At 32.4% G+C, this 21,456-nt stretch overlaps 1 protein-coding gene across 8 annotated transcripts in view; it reads left to right on the top strand.

Moving 5' to 3' along the window:
* The window catches only part of LOC119068081 (teneurin-a), a 289,470-nt gene that overhangs the window by 188,573 nt on the left and 79,441 nt on the right, over positions 1 to 21,456 (top strand). For all 8 annotated transcript variants that reach the window (XM_037171490.1, XM_037171489.1, XM_037171488.1 and 5 more), the window contains 2 exons: positions 12,790 to 12,966; positions 15,026 to 15,132. In XM_037171490.1, coding sequence (XP_037027385.1) covers positions 12,790 to 12,966; positions 15,026 to 15,132 — 284 coding nt within the window. The remainder of the gene's footprint in view (positions 1 to 12,789; positions 12,967 to 15,025; positions 15,133 to 21,456) is intronic.

The following is a 21,456-nucleotide window of genomic DNA, read 5'->3' as shown; positions in this document are numbered from 1 at the left end:
TTCAAGCGGAGAGTTTCGAATTTGTTCGATCAATTCTTTAAAGTTGCTGAATTTGAGAATTTTTCCTAGTGAATTTTAGTCGGCACTCAAATTGACAAACTATGAACATGTATATGTAGTCAATTAGTTCTTTTTCTTTCCAAAACCTTTACAGCATCCACTGCTGGATGTGGGTCTCCCCCTAAGAGGATATTTAGCAATCGATACACCACGCTGGCTTGTGCTGGTTGGCGTGTGGAACTCATGCTTAACGTGGATTCCGAACCACGCCTATAGGTTAGCATTTAGGATTTTCATCTGGTGTTTGATAATTATATCTCCGCCTAAACGTAGACTCATTTTGTACAAAGAATTGTATGTGGGTCATGTAATTCACGTCATTCTTTTGTGTACGATTCGTTGATGACACCAAACCAGATTATAAAGCTTGGGTACACTTAGAAACTTGATTTTTTGGCTAAGAAAAATCCTTAGAATTTGCCTTCAACGGGATTGAAAAACCCGTCTGATTTATAAGAATTACCGACAAAAAATTACAGAAAATTTAATGCACATGCAAAGTCGATGGCAAGATCAATCAACGTAGTACGGAACGACACAGTATCGATTTTTAATTTTAGGTTCTTTGTGATGTAGTATGAATTTTAGGACCCATCGCCCAAAATTTAAGAATAACACATTTTCGATACTTCAATTTTAATTTGTGTTTTCATTGAATCTTCTTTCACCTGACTCTGGCTTGGACACCCCACTCGATCTAACATTGCGTATTTATATTATTACGTAAATATTACGTAAATTGAACGAATGTCACACAAAAGTCTGCTGCTGTCTGTCGCTTGAGTTATTCATTTTATAATTCAATATTCTTCGGTCTAGACTATTTTCAAATTGGATTTTTTTTTTGGCTGTTGTATTCCAATTTTATTAAATTTATATTAAATAGTTGCTTAAAATTGAGATTTTTTTTTGCGTATTAACTGAAACATATTTTCAAAATGAATGTTCCGAAATTAATATATCACGACATGACATAGGCATATGTAAATGTAATAAATTTATAAATATTCCACGAAAATGAAAATATAACCAGACTTTGGTGGTGTGTGTGTACGAATAAAAAAAAAACCAAATATCCACACATTTCACATTTTATCCATCCACCCATTACTGTAACAAATAAATATTTATATAAAAAAAACCGCAAATAATATTATGAAAAGATTGAATTTGGATGAAATTTAAAATGTAAAATATTATACCGTTGTCAATGCCACTACACCGCTAAAAAATATAAACACACACAAATTGCATAATGTGCACTCACTTTTTTTCCCCAATCTGTATATTGCGTGCACATCATCGGAACACAGAACACTATCAACTGTGGGGGATTATAGGGAGCTTGGTAGTCGATAAATTGGTATGCTTGTTTCGGAAAGAGAATATAGAATTCAATGTCTATAGTTTCGTAGAACCATGATTATAGTGGGATTACGTTTCAACTGAATTTTGGTGAGGCATAGAACTGATCAATTATGGTATAAATTCGATCAACGAACGAACAGTATAATGCAGGAATATAGGTAATAGGTAAGCTCCTTTACCGCAATAAAGTACAACAAAAATTCTATGAAAATTTTCAATTTTGACTTGCTTTTATTCGATTTGGTAACTTTATGGTAGTTATTCTAATTTTGGTATTCCCAAAAAGAACTTTGCGATTTTCGATAAGGATTTACGGGAAGACCAATGTTTTCTCAGCTAATTATTATTCCAAAAGTAAGTAAAACCCGTTTACTTGCATTGTATCTGATAATTCCGGTTAATCGTTTCCAAACATAAGCCAAACAAAAATAATCAGACCGAGAACATTGCGATTATCTTAAAATTATCAAATTACATTTCCTTGCTTAACGAAAATTATTAAAAAACCTGAGGTAGAGCTAACGTTTCTTCACGGAGCCAAAACTGTGAAAATTGACTTTGAGGTTACATTCTTCACGACAGATTTTGATCAAGCTGTCATTCACACCATAAGTCCGCTGCAAATTCAAAATGAAACGCACAACAACCAAATCAAAGGCAGCGTTGTGTTTAGTCAACTCACTTTATAGGTTTGTTCCAAATAACTGTAAACCCGAACTTTGACAATACGAACGCCGACGAAATTCTTTGAAATTTTTTCGTTAAAATTTTCGTTAACCTGAAAGTTGAGGTTCAGTTGCCTTCTCGTGGATGAAATTTGACATTTCGAAATGACCTTGGAACAAACCTATTTTCACAATAAGAATGCGTAAAAAAATTTTTTTTAATTCATTTACTCATCGATCGATTCATCGAAAATTCAAATTCTGAAGCGCACTTATGACGTGAATTAAAATTAAGATGACATCAAGTTTCGGTTTTAGTAATCAAATATAATTAGTTTGGGATCGACAAATCGTTTCTAAATAATGAAATAAAATTTATTTTGTTTGCATCGCCATGAGAGTTGTCAAAATTTAGTTTCCTTAACTCGTTTTGTCAAAATTTTCGATAAAAATTCGCATTCAACCGTACACCGTACAACCGTAAAACAATAGAAAGAAAAACTTTTCTAACAACGTAGGAAAATAGCTTTTATGGCTTTAACATGATGTGACATCACAAGAGTCACTTGTCAAGAGATGTAGCAGGCTTAAGATGTCAATCTAATGCCACTACTCATTGCCATTATGGTGTTAAGTGGTGACACATTGTCTTTTTTATCGCCAATAATATCTTAATTAGGACGATTGAGTATAGGATGTTTAATATATCGGCGATAACTAATTGTAGCTCAACGGGGAATTATTATTAGTTGGTTCAGGGTTGATTCAATAAACGTGAATGCCGGTAGTTGGACCAGTATACAGTTCCTTTTATTTTTATTGAGCAAATATCGTTGCATGTCATATGCATTTATTCAATTCACATAATGTTACCATTTATGTACTTCGGTGTGGTACAAAACAGTGCCATATAAATGAAATGTGGGTTCAAAAGTGGAGTTTTTAACAACAACAAAAAATAAAATTTTGATATGGTACACGATACGAAATGGTTACTTTTTTTGTTACAAAAAAATAAATAAATATTATAGATGGATGAACAACATGCAAAAATACGTTTGAAATGCACGGGGTACACGGCAAAGTTTATTTATAAATAAAATTGGAAACATGATTTTTATTTTGTTGGAATGCTCGAAAGTGATAGAATGCAACATTTTTTTTGCATTATTACAATTATTTTGTGCAACGGAAACTGTGTATCGATCGGATATTTTATGCACTTCACGACCACAATGCGACACTTTCTAAATGCTCACCGAAGAGTGTATAGCAGAAAAATTACCTTAAAAATTGATGACATCCAATTGGAATGTGAATCCCGTTTGTGGCACCAAAAAAAAATATTTTTTTATTCTTTTCTTCTAAATAAAAATGACGCCTTGGCACCATTTCAAAAATGAATATCAATAAAAAAAATGCGACGAATACTTTGTCTGATATCTTATCGAAGAGAACAACATTTTCTTCATATACATGGCCAAAAAAAAAAAAACAACACAAAAGCAGTTTTTCTGAGCTTGGGAAAAAATTGATGTAATTATCAATAATCTCATTTTTGTTCATACAAGCGTATACGCAAACATTTAATGGAGTATATTTATGCTCATGTGTGTTTATCCCTCCGAAATAATAATGTTAACTGTGTTGTCCTTCTGAATGCCTCACTGAATTGAATACTACACTGCGTAATGTATTCTCTTCATGGATATGTACGCCCATAGATGTGCGATTGTGAACACTGAAAAATGTATATAGGACTTTTAGGGCTGTTTCAGTCGTAATTTCTGTCCGAAAATAACATTATTCCACATCATTACCACTGTGACCGGGCATAACGAAATTAAGCAAATTTCAAATATCCGGATAGATTCTAAGTGACGAGGACGTGGTTGTTATACTATAATAGACTTTTTGTTTATATGAATGTTGGTTGAAGCACGTACACATAAATAAAATAAAAAAAACGGAGGGAATGGTGTAGCAGGTTATATAAAAATTCATCATTGCAGTACGTATCATGCTTTTGATATCCGAAAAACCAAACCATGGTTGCAAGGACAAATTTACTTTTTGCAACGGTAGATGTAAATTTGACGGTTTGCGGAATGGAAAAAAGGAACGACATTTCGGTGCATCTACATTCTACAATGTTTGTAATACATATCCTGCAATTTACATTTAAAAATGTGGATTGTTTCGATTCCACTGTTTTTCTCTCGTTTGAATAGTTTTGTCGTAACGCCTCGTCCTTCAAAAATCCCCTTTGTAACACACTCTTAACACAATCTACTATTTCCGCTCTGTTTTGTAATTCCAAAACCTTGGCGATTATGGCGTGGTACAAAGCTAATTTAAGGGCTCAACAGAATGGTAAATTCGCTGTTGTCGTATCGCGAATTTAACTTCCATATTTTAATCTTACCTAATCTGGATTACAGATACTGCAATTATACCCGTGAACTGTACGATTTACTACCATTTTTCATTGCATTAAAACAAGTTCATACAAAAAACGGTGCACGAAAAAGTAAGTGATAGGTGAATGAAAATTCGAATAAATAATGAAACAAGTGTGGAATACGAGCATGATTGATGATTCCACTGGAAATCGCACAGAAAGCAGCTTTAAAAACCAATATGAATTTTTTTAGCCTTGAGATTTGGTGTTTTCTTTTGCTCTAGTACAATTCGTCAGCTGCTGCACAAGAGTACACTCCTCAACAATCTCAAGCTAAATACTTGACTATATGCTGCTTATATTTAAGACAAATTTCTTGATTTTTTCTAATTTTCCTTGATTTTTCCAATTTTTGAAATTCGAGTAAACTTTTCAAAAATTTTTGTATTTTCTTGAATTTTCACAATTTTCACAATCTTCTAGATTTTCATAAATTTTCTAAGATTTGAGAAAATAGAGAAATCCGAAAAAAAATGGAGAAAATCTATTTCTCGAACTTTGCGAATTTTTCTCTATTATTTTTCTCAAAGTTTGGAAGTGATATACAGTTTCTTTACTACGTTTCTGCTAGTTTTGGCTCTCGAAACTAGTACAAGTTTAGCAAGGACATGTACAGATTGTGCTTTGATTATTTACCAAACACGGACTATCTGGTGATTTGAGCCGTACATTTGAATGTCGCCAACAGTTTACAATTCTTCTGAAATTGGTTCAGACTTATAATGTAATTTATCCGTCTGTGTGTATCAATGGTGTCCTTAAAATCCATTAAATATTTTAGTCGTTTCAGCCAGTGGAGCAATGATTTAAATCACCGATAAACAATTTATTGCTTTTCAAATCATCAATGCGAAAGTGCACTCCGCAAACAAGTTAGCGTTTATATATGTGTGTGCTTCATATCAGCGATAAACAACTAATCCAAATTAAAATGGATACAATTGGTAAAAACCATATTATTTTGTATTGTGCATATACCAAATCCCCGACAATGGTCAATGTCCACCGTTCTGTTTATTTTTCCAATATTCAAATGTAATTACGTTCAAATAATAATCAAATCAAAATGGATTTTTGTTTGCTTAAAATAATAAATGAATAACAATCATGTGCTGTAAATACAGTGCAATATTTACTTAGGTTTTTTTTTACATCGTCGAAATCGTTTCAATATCCATTACTGTCTAGAATGAACCATCAAACTTGCAATCTTCTAAGCCATCGATATATTTGACATAAATATGAAATAACGAATGACATTTATGGATTGTAGTGGGATGGGAGGGAATTGCATAAATGTCTCCTGCTACATTATTCATACTGTGTACGCATATTATATAGACATGCTACTAATAATAACTGAGTATTTGAACAAAACCCATAACTCCCCATACTCAACGAAGCCCTTTTCACCACCATGTCCAATCACAAATATAAATAATAATCAAATCAAATCAATGAATTAACATTAATTAATAATTAATTGGAAATAACTATTGCTATTCGATTGTAATTCAGCTACATAATATTATGTATGTATGAACGTACATCGATGGGATGATGGTCTATTATATAATACGTGGAAATGGTGATAGTATGGCATAGCTTTACATATTTGAAATTAAAACCAAATTTTGTGCGCCATTTGGGACAACACAGATTTAAATATTATGGATGTGGTAAAGGTATTGTTAAGTACATTGCATCAAGTATTGAAGTTATGGTAACGGTGGAAAATGGAATATGCAACGTGTGCTACTTTATTAAAAACCAGTTGAGCTCACGTAGTAAATTACTGTGAACATCCCCGTACGAAATCGTATACCTATGACGTGCGATACTAAACTTTTCGTGGAATAGTCATAATTTATGCGCCATCCAAGTGCTCTAACTCACGACCAGGTTAACCAATTTTTAAAAACTTTTTACGGGGCTATTAAATATTGGATTTTATTCTGTTACGCCACCGTCGTATTGTTTTCATTTAATTAAAGTGAATTCAGAAACAATCTCTCATTCTGTATAGTTTTATTAACCTGATTAATACTCAGCTAAAAATGTGTTTAAAGTATTACCGTTTGTGTATAGCCGGTACGGGTTCGACATACAGAATGAAACGATTTCGAATACTTTTATATTTTCATTTGATCACTGGAATTGACTGACGATGGCTTAAGAACTTAGGCGTGTGACTGTGAAAAATTTAGTGGTTTTTGGTCAGATCCTGTACGCGGTGTTATGTAAACATTTTGAAATATTTTGTAAATCAACTGCAAATTGCAGACTCGACAAGATTTATTCAACATTCCCAACACGATTTTTATGCTAAGCCCGCACAAAACGAGCTTTCAAAATCATATTGATATCAGACACAAACTATTTTGAACCGTGCCATTTTTCATTTACTAGAGCAACGTAATTATTTTCCTGTTCTCATTCTATTTCTCAGGTGGTAAGCATCTTTCGTTGCAAAGTAAATCAGCTAAAAGTTTTTAATTAAACGCTTCGAATGTGCTAATGACATTGAATCACGTTTGAATGTGATATAATACCCACTTACGCTATATCTGAAGATATTTCGTCAAAGCCTCAAATTAATTGCACAAGACTACTGTGTCTTTAATGCTGTTGTATACTGTGTTCACATAATATAAATTGTAAATCGGCATAGGTAATACATCTAATATCTATCATTTTGAATAATTAAATTGAATATCTAGTATGTCCATCATATTATATACTTCCCATTATACCCCCTCCGTTCGCTATGCTATAAGCATAAATATACATATAAATAGAAAATGTATATTAGATCGGTTATTTGACCAAAGGATTATAAATTACATATTTGTTTGAAAAGGTTCTAACCTATACAGTATAGTGCGGGTGCGGTGAATGAATGCGGGCATGGTAGTTAATTAAATGAAAATTTAATCAGCTCACAATAGATCAAGATTTTTCTATGCGTTGATTTTTTTCTGTCTTTTAATTTTCTGAAACCGAATTTGAATGTTGGTTCGCTTTTTATGTAGAAACTATCACAGCAAAAAAAAAATCAGTTATCGCTTTGAGTGGAATAATTGGAAGCAAAGGATGAGGAAACGATTTTTCTTTTATGAAAAAAGGTCGATAAATGAATAGCTATAAGCTATTCCAACAGAAAGTAGTCAATAGTTAGACTGATTCTATGATGTTGTCAGCATTGAGCTATAGTTGATGCACCACAACAAACTTTACTAAAGGTTCAGTAAATATTGACTAAATATTGGACATATTCCACCTATACCTTGACGCATTAACGACTATATCTTGTGTTATTTTATGGTTACACACGAGAAGTCTATGACACGTAATGCTGGACAGACATGATCCAGTGACATCATGCGCAGCCTTAGTTGCATGAAAAATAATAAGAAAAATGTCAAATTTATCGTTGAAAAATTCCCCAATGAATTCCAATTTCCATTAAATTCCTGAAATCCCTAATAAATTGCTGTACTGACGAAGCGTAAACTGCACCAGATACGACAAGTTTACGTTAGCCGTGTAGTTGACCAAGACTCGCTCGAAAACTCTGAACAATCGTCAGTGAAACCAGAATCCCATAATCTTCTATTGTCAACCGTACAACCAAACTACCATTTCAATAATATATTCCATTTTCTATTTCACTCTCAAAACTAAGAGAAATTATACACTAATTACTTGAACAACAATATTAAAACAAACAAACGAACAAACGAACGTCCTCTTTAATACTAAGCTATATACACAAAAACACCCAAGACGATGGTTTACGCTATGAATTATGCACTCTAAAATAATTCCTAAGAACTTAATGTTATATCCCCAACTTTGAAATGTTTGGTTTAATATCCATAATAGTTTGTTAAGGAGTTTTATTCGACAATAATTACAGAAGAGTTATATTTCTGAACCATATGCACCTCACACCAAATGGCATGTGTAATAATAACCGACCCAAAACCATTATATTTGTAATGAACGACATCCGGTGCAGATTATAATGCCCATCATTGAGATGAGTGTGGTAAATTAATCATTATTTTTTCACCTATTTTCTATTCAAATTCAAAATAGAAAAGAATGAAGAAGTACAAAAAAAAATTCTAATTAAGTTAATTGAAATTTAAATCTTTTTATCGTTCGAAAATTAAATAATCACCCGATTCATGAGTGGCTATTTCGAGAAAATACGAACATTTTTTGAGGTCGTTTGAATTGGAAGAAAATGGTATAACCGTCGTTGCTCGATAATAATTGATGGAAGTAAACTAGGACCGATTTAGTTTCATTCCACTTACGTGTTTTTTGGTTTAATCAATTATAATGGAAATACGATTAAAATCTCGGTTATAATTACAGGTCTGGTGCTAGTTACGTATTTAACATTCACCAGCATTTTATCGATTAAATACGATCAGTGGCTCGTTAAAGTTACTTATACATCTCAGATTTTAGTTTTTCATTTGTTGTTGCCTGGTTATTAGTTAATCATGTCGATTGGGTTAACAAAGCATCTCATTATGCGAGTGGATAATCGATAATTGGTAATGTTATTTTCGGTGAGATGACGGACAATTAAAATAATTGTTCTTATCATCATTCGGTGCCGCTGGTGGTGTGAAATACATTCGAAATATTGTACTAGCTATTGCACTATCGCATAAAATATTGCAGATCTAAAATGTGCTATGCAAATCTAATTTGCACCTTCTTATTTCTGACAAACGTATGACACGTGTGTGCACAAGCACATGAAGCATAAACGACAAAATTATGGCAATATAAAGCAGCTGGTTAAGTGCATTTAACAATTTATTCATAATTGTATGCCCGTTGTTGGTAGAGACGGTTTCCAACATTAGTTAACCAGAACCTATATTTTAGAAATATTTTTAGAAAATGTTAGAAATTTGATTCTATAATCCTGGATTATATCACCATGTTCAAAAAATTAATACTCTGCATTTCGTCGAGTTACGTATAATGAACAACACAGATTTTACACGTGCCTTTCTGTTCTATTCGGTAAATTCTCGACATATTATAATTTTCGGTTTTCATGTTGTTAATCCACCTGCAACTATCATCTCATACACTGACAAAAATTAAATTGATAATTTTTGTTAAAAACGTTTCTCGTAAATGTTTATTTGAAAGAAAGGGTTTCATCATAACAATGTGCCAACATTATTCTCGTTAACGTTCTAACAGAGATAATGTCGAAAATAAATTTTTCGTAGTCTTGTTCTCAGTTTTGTTCATGGCGATGCATGATCACTGGTTCATAATATCCTTTGTAAATATATTATCTGTTATTTTCGAGACTATTTTGTTACAGTATGGCTATGGATGTGTGTGCAATAGGTATGGTGTGTGGTTTTTATATCCCAAAAATTTTACGATCAACTTTATTAACACACGAATTAATTTTGCTAGAATAAATATAAAACCTCATACTCTTTACGCTGTTTTCTCCAATATTATACGAAGTTCAACATTGGTATGATTTTAAAATCATTCGTTTATTTATGTAGTTATGCATATTGTTAATGTTTCTACAGTATTTACTGAACTGAGTAAATGGTAATATGATACATTTAAACACATACCCTGTAATGAGAGGGAGGCTATCTGAATTTCGAGTTAAAATCATGGTTGGATTGTTAATTTAGCTGGAGGGGTTTCGTGATGCTACACAACATCTATACTCGGACTGTACACACAGAAAAGAATATCCCATATGAGGCAGCTGCATTTGTGTTTACTTTAATAATTAAAGTATAGCGTTGTCTAGCAACTACCTACCAGATAACCACCCACAGGATCATATGAAAATACTTAAAAGATTCAGAAGGCCTTCGGGAAGAAATTCTTGTCCTATTTTCGACCGATTTATTTTGTTTCACAATAACAGCAACGCCTTCAAACAATAATAATAGAAATTTGAGTAAAAGGCGATCAACACGAACACGGAATGTTTTTGTCGAAAACTCAGCTCAAACAATACTTCCCCAAAATGACTGAACGAAAAGTTATCATTTGAAACGTATACAGGAAAGTAAACGAGAGCTCAAGGAAAGATTGTTGTTTTAATGGAAGCTGTTCAAAAGTGGGTGTAATAACAGTAATATAACTCGAAATATAAAACGGTTTTGAGCAAAACTTTGCCAATTACACTAACACTTAACTCGGCACATATTACGAATGATATTTTCTGCAACACACGTAAGATTAGCTTGCTAATGGTAACTGAAATTGTAATAAATAAATGAACATTTCATCAAACATATACCATTAAATGTGATGCGACTTTCTAAACAGCCTGAAAATTTCCATGGTTTTTGTAGAAATGTGATTTTTGAATAGGTCTTAACACTCCTTACATTGAAATATATTTTCAATATAATCCATTTACGTGGCATTATGTTCATTTCGAGTTACAGGTACGGGCGGGTATTGAAGGAAAAATACAAAATATTGATGGGACCGCTTTCGAATAAAAAATTAAGTTATATTTGTCAAACCCAATGAATTATTTAAGAGGATTAAGTCAATGAATAACTCTTTTACGTATGGTTGAACATTTATCTGCTTAGTCGTATGTCGATAAATAAAGATTATGTTTTTGTTGTTTATTTTGTCAATCATGTAGTACAACACTGTCCCACCTCTGTATTTTTTTACCATTTTTTTTTATTCGTCTGTGCTATCCATAAGCAATTACATTATCAAAGATTTGTATTGTAACATGCCAACGGATAATTAATTGAATCAATATTACTCGGTTAAACATTTATGACCAATCAGAAATCCAGATGCAGCTTCAGTGTACCTGTACAATGTAATTCTGAGAGATGTCAATGACCCTGATTTAACCGTTTCAATCAGGATATTTCGCATTTTTATATAGGTTAATTAGTACTAAAACAAACGAAGTAGAAGATTTTTATGCCTCAGGCACAAGCCTTCTCTTATATGCATGAAAAGTATTTTCGATACTTTTGGCATAAAATGTTTTATGAGCCGCAAAGTGTCCTCAGTCTTCCCTCCTTAGTTGCGTAAATAACTATTGCAACAGAATTGGTATCAAATTTCAAAAACCACAAGCAATCGAAGATACTATAATTATATCAGCGATATGTTTGCCGTTCTGTCGAAAGGTTAACTAATCAAATATGGCTTAAATACACCAGAGCCTATGAATTAGAAATGTTTATGAAATAGCTTTCTACCACAAGGATTATTATATCGTAACTTCGAGCAATTTCATTGATATTGAAGGCAACCAAGGCAACGCACTTGAAGCATTACTCTCTAACCGAACAATGTCAATTTCCATTGACATTACTGAAAATCGATAGCATTTTGAAAATCTAGTACACTTCAATAACAAAATTTATTGTGTACACTCCAACAGAAGAATATTTAATGTGTTCCTGTAGGAATTCAATTGAACTATTTCCCTTCAGATATACAACATATCAATACATAAACTGAAAAAGTTTTCTTTAGCTTCCAAATTTTCTTCGACTTTCATCAATTTTCAAATAGAAAGTTTTCGCATAGTTCGATCTTCAGCTAGAATTGTATCGTCTCCATATCTATCTACCATCTACACTTAAACGTATAGACCTAATAGCATATCAACAAAATCGATATTTTCCCATCTATAATGTACTGGATATACTGGATATAGGTAATGGAGCATTCACAAACATCTCTAATAACGTGAAGAGAATACCATCTTACATCCATATCCTATTACAATGATACTATATTTGATACAATTCATCGTCACCACTCCACCGAATTCTAACAGACACATACACACTTATATATAAAATGTGTAGCAACAGCCACCCACAGAATCCACACCCAAAAACATCGATTTCCCTTGTCGTTTATCCTATTTTCGTTATTTCATTTTACTATTGTACACATACTACTCCAGGATGTTGCGTTAAGCGGATTCACATCCGCATCACCTATTTTTTTTACAGTGATACACGATGATGAAATCGAATAGAGAATTGAAAGTCCTCTTTTTAGAAATTCCCTTAAGCTATAATTGTTAATTTTTCCTCTTTTTTTTTCAAATCAAACATCATCCATCCCACACCGCTTTTGTTTATTCCCATTGACATTACACCACTGCTAAAACGCTCCATTGAAAAAAAAAAATGATTAATGACATTGTTTTATTTACAGACTTGCCCCTCCATTGCAATCTGGACAACAACAGATGTCACAGAGTATGTCGGGCGCCAATAATACAGGACCCCATTGTCAATTGGGTGGTTCGTCGCCCTTAGTAATGCCAGTTTTTCCACTTAGAACATCACATTCAGCGCATGGACAACATTATTCGCCATACTCACCCTCCAGGTAAAATTCTATAATTCTTGCTTAAGAATTAAAAATTACCCACAATTAACTTTAAAAACGAACGAGGCAAATTAGGTTAATTATGGTTGAGTTAATTTTTCTTTCTCCTTTCTCCAAGATTATAGTCGATTTAATAAGCGTAAACCCTCAAACAACATAATACTTTAGACTGCACACTTGTTTGTACCACTATTGCCACTTCCGATATATTCTATGTACAGTGTAGATATAAGATACAAGTAGATATAATTTCAAAGTCACCGCAAATTAGTAACTTTGTAAATATGAAAACTGTTCACAAACCGAGCCCTGTTTAGATTCAAATGCGCTGAAGTGCTTAGCTGGCTCTTTATTTCAAATTCGCGTAAATAAATACGATTGAATTCACAATGGTTGCCTAGGCTAGATTAGAGTAAGTACAGTGCTATACTCTTAATTTCTAATTCCCGTAACTAAGGACAAGTGAACCTAAAATGCCGTTAATGATGAAAACAAATTTTGGAGTATACTCACCGAATCCATGGAAACGGAATAAATTCCGCACAATATTCTCAATAAATTCGTTAACAAAAAATAAAATAAAAATACGGAAAAAATAATTGAGTTTAAATCTCTACATTTCCGCTATACTCATTTCACCGAGATTTTACTGGTAAAAGTTTTATTCCGTGAAACAATAATGGATGTGTGCATAAGAAATACATAGATTTTCCAATATCATCTCCACACGTTTGGGGAAAATGTCGCAAGATAATTCATCAATGTATTACGACTACAATTCTATTTGTTCTTAAATTTAGCGAAAATTTAATCAATTTGAAGAAGACAAGGAGCTCCAGAAAGACATTGATGCTTTAATAATTGCTTTGTAAACACAAACAATTCCAGGATATTCGTTTCTGTACTCGGTTCACTGTTCAACTTAAATTTGTAACTAGATAATATATGAAAACGGAACGTTTCTCTGCTGTAATGGGTAATGGCATCAGGCGATCTATCTTATTGTTTGTTTGTGTTAGGTATACAAACTAAAAGAGAAAATTTTATGTGAACGTATACGATTATAATGGGTGAAATGAAAGCATTAACTAATGTTCAAAAATGTTCCTTTGAGAAATTTCCCTGGAACTTATAACGGCAAATTTAATTGAATTAATTTTCATGATAAATTCTCGAAATTGTTTTGATTAGTTGGAATGGCATGTGCAAGTTATATAGTGTGTAATCATCTAAATGTTCCGACACAGTGTTTTTTTAACATTAAAATTATGAGAGGTATCAGAAAATGGCACTGATACAAAATAGTTATTTATGACATCATGTGTCATAATACACATCGTGAGCCTAATCAAGTACTTTTCACCGAGATTCGTATAACGTTTTATGCAACATTATCATCTCGAGTTTATGCAACTCGGGACTCGAGACTAATGACTCCAGCAGCCTTAATAAATTTCAATATAGTGGGGTGGCATTGTCCTAATTATGAATATTTGTCCTTACTCATTGACATTCAAAATTCTTCCGGTTTCCCCGAAATTTGGAAAATTGGTAAAATCATGGTAAAAATGGGAAACAAAAGTAGTCCCTGCTGTCAATAGTAGAGTTCAACATAGACGAATACACTTCGAAAGTAAAATAAGTCTAACTTACTCGCAGCCAAGAAATTTTTTATTCCACGCCGCCTAGTGGTTTGAAAATTTGTTTTTTTTTTTACTGGTGGGAGTTTGGTATCCCAAACCGAAGACTCGCCTTTCATCATTTTTATTAATCTAATTTTTAGTTGCTCACTAGTATATCGTTCAATTTATCAACAAATTGAATGCACTTTATCTAATGGATTGGTCAAAAAAGACCACATCCGTAGATTCACGTCTCTAGATACGGACGAATGAATATGGAGACCGATACATACAATGAAATTAAAAGTTGAAATAAAAAATCTCTGTTACGTATAATTAATTCTTAAACGACTGCTAGACGTGTAAATTATGAAATAATTCGAAATAAAACCTATCTACCGACAAAATTTAATTTCAAAACAATTTTCCACCCACAGGTTTCACATAGACAAACGATGCCAGCACAGGTGTTCATGGAAATGTTTTAGTATTGCCTTAATTTTATTAGCTGTTATACTCACAGCTATGCTGGCCTACTTTGCTGGTAAGTGGCATTTTTGAAATTGCAATTTTAGTTTTACTTTTTCGTGTATACACTATCTCGAAAGCCTTAATTTTTTAATTAAATTTATGTTGTTTGTTGGAATTGTGCTTTGCGGATAGAATTGGACGAGTTAACTTTTGTAGACACATTCAACGGTTTATGAATTAGAGAGTGAAGATGGTTCTGTAATTTCATTTCATGGGAAACGAGATGTTATAACAAAATGCATTGTTGAATTGATGAGTGTGTATTGTGTGGTGGATGGGTGTGTGTGTGTGAGAGAGAGAGAGGATTTGTGTGCTGTAATTTGATTTCATTTATCACTGAATGGTAGGCAAAATGCAGTATTTATAGTGACTTCCGGTTTGTTTATGTGTAGACGATCGATGAATAATTCAAAATTAATGAAGTTTTTTTCTTATCGCACAAATCACAGCAATATATAACTCACAAGCTTACACTGAAATCAAAGTTACATATAAATACGATATTTTGAAAATTTTATAAATCTAATTTCCTGAATTTATGATTTCCACGTAGCTTTACCACGAATCGCAAAGCGAGAGAAAAAAAAAAGAATAAATAAAATCATAGAAAAACTTTTCATTTTCTCCCATATAAAGTTAACGGAAAGAAACTTCTTACACAATTCTTTTCCGTTATTTTCTTTCATATGCCATGTATTACAAACTCGGTATAAGAACTCTCGCAGTTTACCAAAGTTTCGCACGAATCGCGATGGTTATTTTGTGCTTCCATACTGTGCGATCAGCAATTATGGACGCCTCCTCGCGTTTTCCCACTGTTGTACATTTTGATATTATGTTGTGTTCTATAATATAACACAATAAAAAGTTTTTTTTTTGCTCGCTTAAGTTTTTCTTTTTAAACATATTTTACATAACCAGAGGAAAGTTAAATTTTTTAATGTCCTGGCGACGAACAGGAAAAAAAACGATATTCATCGTGTTTTGCATGGCCAAAAACCATTCATAAAGAGATAAATTTAAACGAACACAGAAAAAAAAAGTTTTACTTTAATCGATGGCAGTATGGAAACAATTACTCAGTGGAGGTGAATTTTTGTTGTATTTAGGTACATTTTATTCGGTAGGGTAGGTACACAATTGTTTATAGTCCGTTGCGCGATATAACAAAGTATATGTAGATTCTGAGGAAAATTCTAAGTTAGTCCGCGATCTGTGTATCTGTTGTAGTCTGACCGAAGTGACAACTTTTCATGCTTGAATTACGTGAAAAATTCTGAAATTTGTGCCCAAGGCATGAAATAATATCAACGCCATCGTATACAGAAAAGCAATCAATTGTAAACATACTCTTGCATGTTTATTGAAATTACTCAGATTTTTTCTGAAAAAGAAAAACTTTTGAACCCAAACTTTTGACCATTTTTTTCAAATGTAAATAAAGTTGTCAATGGTAAACGATATTGTTTCCGCTTCAAAATTGTCGAAGTATTTTTTGTAGATTATAAACTTTTGTCATACACAAAATGCTAAAATTTCCCTTTATAGTTATTTATAAAAGGAAAGCGTAATTCCATCGGCTTATCGATAAAGTTCAAATATTTGATCTCTCATTTTGTGAGGCGTAATTTATTGATTATAGTGACATTAGTAATTTCAATTTATTTATAGACATGGGTGGAGGAAAACTGTTTCTTACATTTATGTGTGTAACAAAAAAAAAATAGTCAGAGCCTTTTGGATGTTATTGTTAATTAGTGGGGCCTAGGCATTTGTTGCGAAAGGTACATGACCGAGCCTAAATTCAAATCTTTAATCGACATCAGATGATTGCATTCGCCATTTTTGTAGTACTTTTCGAAGTTCAACGTCGACGTCATTAACCGTGTGATTAAATAAGACAGTTTTGACATAGCGTACAGAAGCGTAACATCGTATTTGCCGTTCTAAGTTTTTCATTTGCAATTTTTTTTTCTAAATTGTTTCAAGTAAATAACTGACTCCGTTTGGTATCGATTTTGTTGTCATTTCCTAGACCGTAAATTTCGTGAGTAACACGTAATCCATCTTTGAAAGTGTCTTGCTAATTAGATTTTGATTTTAGATTCAGTTGTAGGATTGTCAACGTTTTCTTATAAGAAGGCGAGTTTGCAATTGACGTGAATGATATAAGTAAGGATTTTATTCTAAATTTGAATTCAAGTTTTCCATAGATTTAATGTCGATCTGACCAGTTTGTGTTTTTTGTCTACTTTCTTTAGAGATACCATCGGTGTGGAGGTTATGTTTATTTGATTACATAAGACGATAGTAGAAGTCACTAGTCGTAAGTTTTTTAATTTGATAAACTGAAGTTGAACTAGGGTTTAATTCCGTTCTTTGTTTATTTACTCTAGTGAATTATAGCCTTTAAGGAGCTTTTCATCAATAAATGAAATGAATTTTGGATTACCGCCGATAGCTTCATTAAAAATCGTTGTTGCTGAAAATCAATAGTTAAACTTCCGCCTCAACGTCGTCTCGTCGTAACACATTGGAAAAGTTCATTTCTTATTACGCCATTTTAGTGTTACCTTCATTACATTCTCAGAATTCTACTAAATTTAACATAAATTCTTTCGTTCTCTTCTAAAACTCTGTGGAATTTTGTAGAATTCCGAGCATGTACTGAAGGTAAAGCCGACATGAGTTATAAGTGGTTTCATCCCTATCATTTATTCTTATCATTTTCTTTTCTTTTTAATTTATTCCTCGACGATAACTGAAGTCTCCTGTGACGGAGGTCGAAAAATCGTCAAAAACAGCTGACGGAAATTATACATTTTTGTGATGTAGAATAATATTCTGTGCGAAAACATATTAATTTACATGCCAGAAAATGTTCTGGTGTCTCGGTATCGTCGTTTGAAAGCTGTTTCGCAATAGTAATTAAATGAGAATCAACAGCTAGGGTTCCGGTTACCGTAGAGTAAAGTTAATGTTTTCCAAGAATTCTGAAAGTTACACGTTTAATGGAAATGATACCTGCTCTTTGTTTATATTTTCTTTAATAAAATCAACAAGATACTTCTTCGAGAATTGTGTGATCGTTCAATTAGAGAACTAGGAAAGCCTCGACAATCTTTTGTTTTTACTGCGAAACTTTAATTTAATTGTGGTTGCATCTTTAAATTGAATCATTGAGAAACGTTATCGAAAACCTTGAAATTGTAGCATCAGTATACTAAAGGCTACGGTTTGTCGTGCCTTTCATAAAATTGGACTGTGTTTGTTGGGAAAATTATAACAACGGCTGTGCTAATATATTGTTTATAAGATTGTTATTCTCAATTTGTGCTGAATACCCATCTAGCCGTTTCGTTATAGGTCGATTGCAGTTTTGTGCAATTGTGTAACGCTTTTCGTATATGCCATATGTTAAGATTAAGTTCAATTTATGGATGCAATCGACAATAAATTAATGAAATAGAATTTTGGAAATAAAAATAGCATAGCAACGAACTATTACATTGATTTCCCCACAACAGAATCGACACAAAAATCAGACAATTTCAAGCGATTTAATTAAGTACTTTAAAGAAGAAATAAAGAAAAGTTTTCCACACAAATAAATAAAAATACGACAATAAAACTGTCAAAAAGAATGTAGGTCATCGTATGATTTATAAAGGCACATAAGACCATCATCCATAATAATAACAAACAATGAAAAATATTTTAAAATGTAGGCGGTTAGCCCTGGGTGACTTGACTAAAATGTGTAATATGGATGTGTGAGTCTATGTTATGTATGACGAAAAAAAAATGCTTAGGCACGTATATCCTTCAAAATGTCATTTGGGACATTCAGGAAATAAGAAAATATAATTTGACGTTATGTTTTCTACCACTCACTATATGTATGTATTTGTAGGTATTTGAGTTATCCATGAACTTAAAACATAATTCTACTATGTCATACAAACAACATAAATATACATTTTATTACATGCAACATAAAATGATATATAACGTCTGTCATATAGTTTTCCTATTTCACGGCATGCAATTTTCATTTTATAATTTGCACCATGGCAAAATGTAATAAGAACTAAAATGACAGCTGACAGTGGTTTTATGAATTCATAGAAAAGTTTTTCGCTCTTAGAAAATTGCTATATGTTACATTGTAGATTCGAGGAGAGCACTTCCATTTGCAGACACATAACTCATTACTACGTAACAAATTTTCTCCATACTCGGGGAATGTGTACACTTTCCTATTTACGGGCATTAAACTCTGTTGAGTACTTTACATATAATTTTTTTTCGGGAAGAAAATTTTCGAATCAAAATATCTTGGTGAAAGTAGGTGATGGTTTTTTTTCGTTCGTTTTTTTATCATATGACTTGCTTATCGTGACAATTACTCACTTGCTTGCAACGAAAAAAAATATTTGTAACTAATTTCTTTCTGTTTCTGTCATTTTTCTGTGGCAGAATAAGAAAAAAAAACGTTTCGCTTCCGGAAAGGAAAACATTATACGAAGAGATAAAGTGAGCAATAACTTTAAGGAAAAATTTCAGCGACACGAATATGGAATAAGATGCAAATTGAATACGAAAATTGTGACGCAAATATGAAATGCGATTTTTTTTAGGTTTTATTGTAAGTTTTGCCAGAATTGTGGTTCGATATAAAGTCTTCGATTTATTCGATTTAATTGGCTACCAAAATTTCGGTATCATTTCGACAGATATATCTTTGGTCCGATTCAATGATTCGCACTTGAACGATGTGACAAATTACAATTATTTTACACAACGGAAAGTGTCATAGACGTACGGACTTTTGAAAGCCGACACATTTTCTGTTTCTGTGTTTTACTTGAGTTTCTGATTTCTCCATATAAAAATAAATGCAAAATTCACAAAAAACCAGGAAACCAGGAAACAGAAAATGTGTCGGATTTCAACATTCAACGAGTGTATGCCCAAAACATTTGAATTTTTCCTGACATAAAGATCGACCGGGAATGCCTACAAAAAATGGGAACTTTTTTTTTTTGAATTTTTTGTATTAAATTTTCTAAAAATGAGCACTGGATTTGGATGTTCGAAATTTTCGGCAAAAAATATCTCAAATGTCTATCAAAATGCATCTTAAATGCATCCTGTCATGGTTTTCCGTAGAACATAATTATATGAATGATCCACTTACGGTATTGCAAATGAAAATTCATTTCTCATTATAATGTGTAGAGGTCCTCCAATTTATAAGCCGACTTATCGGCTAAAATGCATTTGGGATATCTCTCTAATGATTCGTGTTGCTATAACATCGGCTTCGTTCAATATTTAATTGTATAAATTACGCAGAGTACATTCATTAATGACTATACTATGTGTACGAACAGCTAAACAACTAATTCATCAAGAGATAATTTTTTTTTTTTAATAAATCCACTTAGCATTAAATTAAGTTTCCATACATTACTCACTTTCATTCTTCTCATTTCACCGCAATGGCACGTTACAATAGATGAAATTAGTGAATTTCATGAACGTAGTTTATACTTTTCGCTAGGATAGTTGAGATTTTGATTACAAAATGAAAATACGATGTAAATTCGACAATTTTTCTTTTTAATTACTCCATTTGTATCAGCCAGACTGAAAATATAGAGCATAGCCAAGTGCAGCTATGAAATTCGAGTTGAGTTTTTTTTCTCTCTCTCCTCCTCTGTGTTGCAATTTCAAGTGTTATTTTTCTTTTTCCAGAATTTTCTTTTATAAAAGTGCTTTTCTATAAAAACTATTCTTCTTTTAACACATAAATTTAGATTCATTTTAAAGTGTCGTTTTTCGTCGTGTGTTACAGCTCGTTTTTATTGTGTGCATGTGTATTGCGAACACACTGTGTATGTATCGATATATGTACATACACACAATGAAAATTGTGAAAAAAGGGCCACTTGTATATTTGAAGCTATACCGAGCGCATTTACTGATTTCGGTTTGTTGTTGTTTTATTACATTTTGTCCAACTTCCGTTCCGTACATAAATAACACACTATAATATCTACACATTAAAGCGCCATCTACCATTTTCCCTTTAACAAATTTTTATTTTGCTGACCCACTTCAAGCTACGGTTGGCTGCAGCAGTATGTCTTTCTGGACACAAAATCGATTCCATTAGGAAGTTTAATGTCTATTGTGTATAAATTGTAGTGGGAATATCATGCTTAAGCCATAATTTCAAATAATTGCTATTTAATTAAATGCCATAATATATATTGGTGGAAATGTGAAAGAAACGCTGTATAAGTATATGTATAAATGGTAGAAATAGAGG

Source organism: Bradysia coprophila (genome assembly GCF_014529535.1).
Source record: "Bradysia coprophila strain Holo2 chromosome X unlocalized genomic scaffold, BU_Bcop_v1 contig_173, whole genome shotgun sequence".
NCBI classification, from domain to species: domain Eukaryota; kingdom Metazoa; phylum Arthropoda; class Insecta; order Diptera; family Sciaridae; genus Bradysia; species Bradysia coprophila.
The sequence above is the reverse complement of the archived record's forward strand: the minus strand, read 5'-3'. Positions and strand labels throughout refer to the sequence as shown.